This window comes from Gekko japonicus, unplaced genomic scaffold (assembly GCF_001447785.1).
Source record: "Gekko japonicus isolate JY-2015 unplaced genomic scaffold, Gekko_japonicus_V1.1 scaffold541, whole genome shotgun sequence".
NCBI lineage: Eukaryota > Metazoa > Chordata > Lepidosauria > Squamata > Gekkonidae > Gekko > Gekko japonicus.
The window spans coordinates 734,719-740,149 of NW_015170907.1; the positions used below are offsets into that span (position 1 = coordinate 734,719).

Here is a 5,431-nt window from a genome sequence, read left to right on the forward strand (position 1 = left end):
ATGACTTGCGGCTAAGAGTTCCCAAGTAGTTCTTAAGATCTGAAAGATTTACAACTGAAGTGGATGAAAGAGACTCTGTGCACACTGAGAAGAAAATAGACAATTACTAAAATGGACTGACTAACTCCTAAATTCATTGATTTAAACGAAAAGTTTTAAGTTTTATGACTAACTGTATACTAACTGGAAAAGACCTTCCTTTCTTGGGTTTTTAGTTATAGTGTGGATTTTTTCATTTACTGTCTGTACCCCGGGGTTTTTTATTTTTCTTTCCCTTCCCCTTTTTTCTTCCTGTAGTCACGTAGGTGTAACAAAAACTAATAAAACTACCCTACCCTGCCTTCAGGGGATTAAAAAAAAAAGATTCCAATTAATTTAGGAGTTAAACAAGGATGCATTTTAGCACCTTCATTATTCAACCTTTTTATTAATGATCTGGCTCCCTTTTCGAACACCACTGACGGGCATAGCCCCAAACTTGGTGTGTTATATGTCCCTCTCTTGTTATACGCTGATGATGCTGTGCTACTTTCCCTTTCACGTATAGGTATGAAAAGGTTGCTGTATCGTTTTATGGATTACTGTGAGTTAAACTCATTGACTCTAAATCTCCAGAAGTCCAAAATTATTGCTTTTGGGAAATCATGGAAACCGTCTAAGTGGACTGTAAGGGGGTATCATATTGAGCAAGTTAAAACCTTCAGATACCTAGGGGTGCTCTTCCATTGTAACTCTAGATGCGCTGCTCACAAAAAGGAAGTGATGAAATCTATAAATAATGATATGCTTGTGATTACCCATGTTTATTATTCTAAGGGCAACTAGTATGTCCCAGCGGCCCTACATGTTTTTAATAATAAATTATGTGCTAAATTGCTCTATGGGATTCCAGTTTGGATTGGTGCTATTAATAAGGAGATAGAAAACAATCAGTCTACCTTCCTAGGAAAAATTCTAGGCCTTCCTATGTGTGTCTCTTATGCTGCAATGTGTCTTGAAACTAATCAAAGGTTGCTAGAGACTAGAGCGTGGTTAATAACATTTAAATTCTGGTGAAAATTACATTTTAAAACCACTTCTCATTCCAATTGCCTTGTTTCTTTAGTTTTAACAGAGTTTCATCAGTCCTCTTGGCTGACATTTATAGAGAAGAAGATCGCTGTTATAGTGATAAGCTTTGACGAGCTGCTTTCCCTGTCAGAAAAAGATGTTTTTGTCTTAAACAAAGACTCTTGGATACTGAGTTGCAAGAATTATATAGTCGTGCCTCTGGTAGATGTTCTCCCCTGAAATTAGGGATTCGCCCTGTAGGGATAGCAACATATTTTTTCTCCCTCAATAATCCATGTGTTCGTAGAGCTTATATGTTAGCTCATTTAATGTATTGTGCTCCGTAGTATTTCAAGGGAGATTTTCAAAGACTCCTTACACACAGAGGCTATGTGATTGTGGAAGAAAGAAAGTAGAATGTATTGAGCATGTCCCTTTGTATTGTGATTGTTATGCTGACATTCGTGTTAAGTATTTAGATTGGTTGTTAATGGATTTAATAGGCCAATCTGATAATTATAAGTCCTTTTTTCTTCTTTCCTCAAAAATGCTGTGACTATTGAAATAGTGACAACTTCTTTATATCTGGCTTCTAAAAAGCGAGATATGTGTTAACTGTACTGAGTACGCGTTATGTCTTGTATACCTCTTAGTGCATAATGCCAATAAGGGTTGTTGTATTATAAGTGGCCTATAAAACAACATTCCCCTTCCTGAACCTATCTGTCCACTTTTTGCTGAATTGTTAAAAAAGTGGAATGATTGGAAAACAGAAACCACATAAATGTGTCAGTCTCTCAAATCTGGTAACATAATACCGTGAACTTGGAGAACAAAAACACATGAAACCCAATAAGTAAGCACAGGAATTACTGCTACAACACCTCCCCCCCCCCATCATTCCTATTCAAGAGTGATGTGTGGATCTGCTCTCCACTTCAACACCACCAATAAGTAGTTACAACCAACTCATGTTCTTTCTCATCACCTTGCCTCCATCATGAATGAAACCATCCATGTGGTATTATATCAAGGGGTGGGGTATTGGAGATAAGGAGGTAGATTGAATCAACAATGAACCTAGCAGAATTACCAGAGATTCCTTTTTAAGAGTAAGCCTCATTGTGTAGGCAGCCTTTTAGAACACCCCACCCTATCCCCTTGAGGCCAGAGCAAATACTTTAACTTCCAGATCAGGTCAAAATATACCATATCTCCTTCAGGCCTTGTTGACCTGTCACAAATTACACCATACAGATCTGACAAACCACTAGTTAATAGATATCGAGATTAAATTACAACACTGTGACTTAATTAATGTTTGTGTTATTTCTGAAGTTCTTTTCATTTAGAACATGCCAGTTTTTCTTTTTTGGAAAGTCACTTGCAGCTATTCATATTCTGACAAGAGCACAGGATAACTATCAAGTGTTCTCATCCTAACTAATTTGGATACCTTTAACATGCAGCTTTGTCATATGCTGAAAAAGGCAAACACAACTGTAATAGCTTCCCACAGTCTCATCAACAAATACCAGTACACAACTAATGCCAGTTTGTCTGAGAAAGAACTGATTCATCCTCGACATATCAGGAATATTCATGGTTAGAAACAATTTTTTTATATCATGATTAAAATAAGAAAATAAGTCTCAGATTATTTCACATACAGTTATCTTGATCTGTAGGCAAAAATGAGATGAATATCATAGCCCAGAGAATATTTGGCTCAGGAAAGACAACCACAGAGAAGAGGGTAATGCTGAGTGGCAAAGGAGGAGTTTTAAGTGACTAAGAGTTCACAACAGCATATGGCTCTAGGAAACAGGATATAGAACTCAAATGAAAAAAATTAAGGTGGGAGATGTGTATCTAATGTGTTTAGATAAGGGATATAATTTTATTTTATGAAGGCTATGAAGCACTGCATTATGCTGGTATCTCGGTATCAGAGTTCATGGGGATCACTGTACCTGATTGTAGTTCCTTGTAGTCTATCAATTTTTTTATTTAACTCTGCAATAATGCTGTGGAGCTCTGTGATTCGTTCCTCATAGCGAAGCGTCGTCCGCTCTTGTACATCTTCGTGCTCTCTCATTAGGTGAGACTGTTCACACTGAAAACAACATAATAAAGAAGTTCAAAGGAAGAATATGGACATTATTATTGGCTATGTAAAAATTAAATGCACAGCAATGCTTCATGCTGTGTCAGCTCCCCCCTCATAAAACATAATTGCAGGTTTTGACTATGAAACTACAAAAAGGCCTAAAACATGGTTTAGCAGGCAGCTTTCCAGGGTATATGAATTTCATTTAATTGGATGATGTTCAGAACATGAGAGCATACACTGTAATTGGTTTTGTTTTTTGTACTGACTTTGTGCTTATCTCAAAAAATTTCCAAAATACAGTCCCCTCACATTCGGTAGTCTCACACATTACCTTCATTACAAAGGTATTTCTCTTATTTAGCTATTTATACCCTCCCCTTTTCCCCAGTGGAGACCCAAAGTAGCAAACAAATGGTTCTGCCTCCGTCCATCTATATATCTAATAGCCAACATGCTCCCTCTGTGCAGATATCTAAATCTGCAAATCTGGGGCACATGGAGGCTCAACAGAAATTCCTGCACACTTGGGGCACTCCCCAGGTGTGCAGAAAAATCTGACATGTTTTTTAAAAAAATATATGGGGGATACTTAAATCCCCCCGAAAGTAAAACTGATCCCCGTTAGAAGACTCAGGAGCCTAAGGGAAGCCACCACTAAGAATGCTGGGAGGAGCCGTTGGAGCTGCAGGGAGGGTGGGGGAGGAGTTGCCGATGCTGTTGAGGCAGCAAAGAGGCAGCAAAGTGACTGGAAGGCAAAAGACGAAGCCGGAGAGGAGCCAGTAGAGCCGCCAAGGCAGTGAAGCTGGTGGCAGGGGTGGGGGAGGCAAGCAGCAGGCACCATGGCACGGAAGAGACCCATTGGCCAGGCAAGTGGCCAAAGTGGTGAAGTTGCAGGGGAGGGGGGCTGAACAAGCTGCTGCTAATAGAGAGACATAAAGTAAGAAAGGGGTGGGGAGAAAAGACAGAGACACAGAGAAATGGAGGGAGAGAGGAGGAATAAAAGATGATGGAAATAAGACAGCTGCTTCTGCAAGTTCCAGAAGTCAGTGAAAGCAAGGGAGAAAGCAGTTGGGGGGGGGAGGCCTCAGCAAGCCCACCCCAGAGCTGAGAACAGCATTGAGGAAGTCTGAGGGCCCCATCCCGAGCTCCTCCAGGTGAGCCAGTGAGGGAGGGGAGGGGAGGGAAGGTCAGCTGGCCTGCCCAGAACAGCTCCAGGAGAGCTTGCAAGGAAAGTGAGGGGGGAGGGAAGCCTTGGCGGGAGGGGGAAGACACAGAGAAAGATAGAATGCTAGGGAGGGGTGCTGGAAAGAGAGACATTGATGGGTTAAAGGACAGAAAGAGAATGATAGTGACAGAATGAAAGACACAGATTTGGGTGGGGGCAGACAGAGTGATAGGCATGGGAAGAGAGTAAGAAAAAGGATGGCAAGGTGGAGAAAGCATGAGAGACACAGAGTTGGGGCCAAGGGGAGGAAACTAAGAAAAGGTGATAGAGCCAGGTTTATATCCCCATCTTGCTGTGGAAGCTCACTGGGTGATTTTGGGTCTGTCACATGCTTTCAGACTAACCTACCTCATAGGATTGTTGTGTGGATAAAAAGTAGGAGAGAATAATGTAAACTGCTTTCATCCCCACTGTGGAGAAAGACCATAGTTTCCCTTAGCAGAAGGTGCAGGGGGAAAGGAGACGGAAAGCTGAAGACAGAGGGGCAGATAAAGTTAGGTTGGCTGGGGAAGGAGATAGGGATGCCAATTCCAGGTTGGGAAATTCCTTGATATTTGAGGGATGGAGCCTGGGGATGGTCGGGATTGAGGCAGGAGGGACTTCAGACAGATATAATACCATAGACTCCACCCTCCAAAGCAGTCATTTCCTCCAGGGGAACCAATGTTACCAGCCTCCAGGTGAGGGCTGGAGTAGTGGGAGACCAGGAGAGTGACAGGCAGGGAGAGTGATGGGGTGGGGGCAGAAAGGAAGTGACAGGCATGGAGGGGGGAAAGAGAGAGAGTAAGAAAAGGGGTGGCAGGAAGGAGAAGAAGAGGAGAAGAGATTGGATTTATACCCCACCCTTCACTACCCAAAGGTGTCTCAGAGCGGCTTACAAACTCCTTTCCCTTCCCCTCCCCACAACAGACACCCTGTGAGGTAGGTGGAGCTGAGAGAGCTCTGACAGAAACTGCTCTTTTTCAAGAACAGCTCTTATCAGAACTATGGCTTGCCCAAGGTCATCCAGCCAGGTGCAAGTGGAGGAGTGGGGAATCAAACCC

At 42.1% G+C, this 5,431-nt stretch overlaps 1 protein-coding gene across 1 annotated transcript in view; it reads right to left on the reverse strand.

The window, feature by feature from the left end:
• The window catches only part of MCC (mutated in colorectal cancers), a 237,797-nt gene that overhangs the window by 89,712 nt on the left and 142,654 nt on the right, over nucleotides 1-5,431 (reverse strand). The window contains exon 3 of the mRNA XM_015418649.1: nucleotides 3,024-3,166. Coding sequence (XP_015274135.1) covers nucleotides 3,024-3,166 — 143 coding nt within the window. The remainder of the gene's footprint in view (nucleotides 1-3,023; nucleotides 3,167-5,431) is intronic.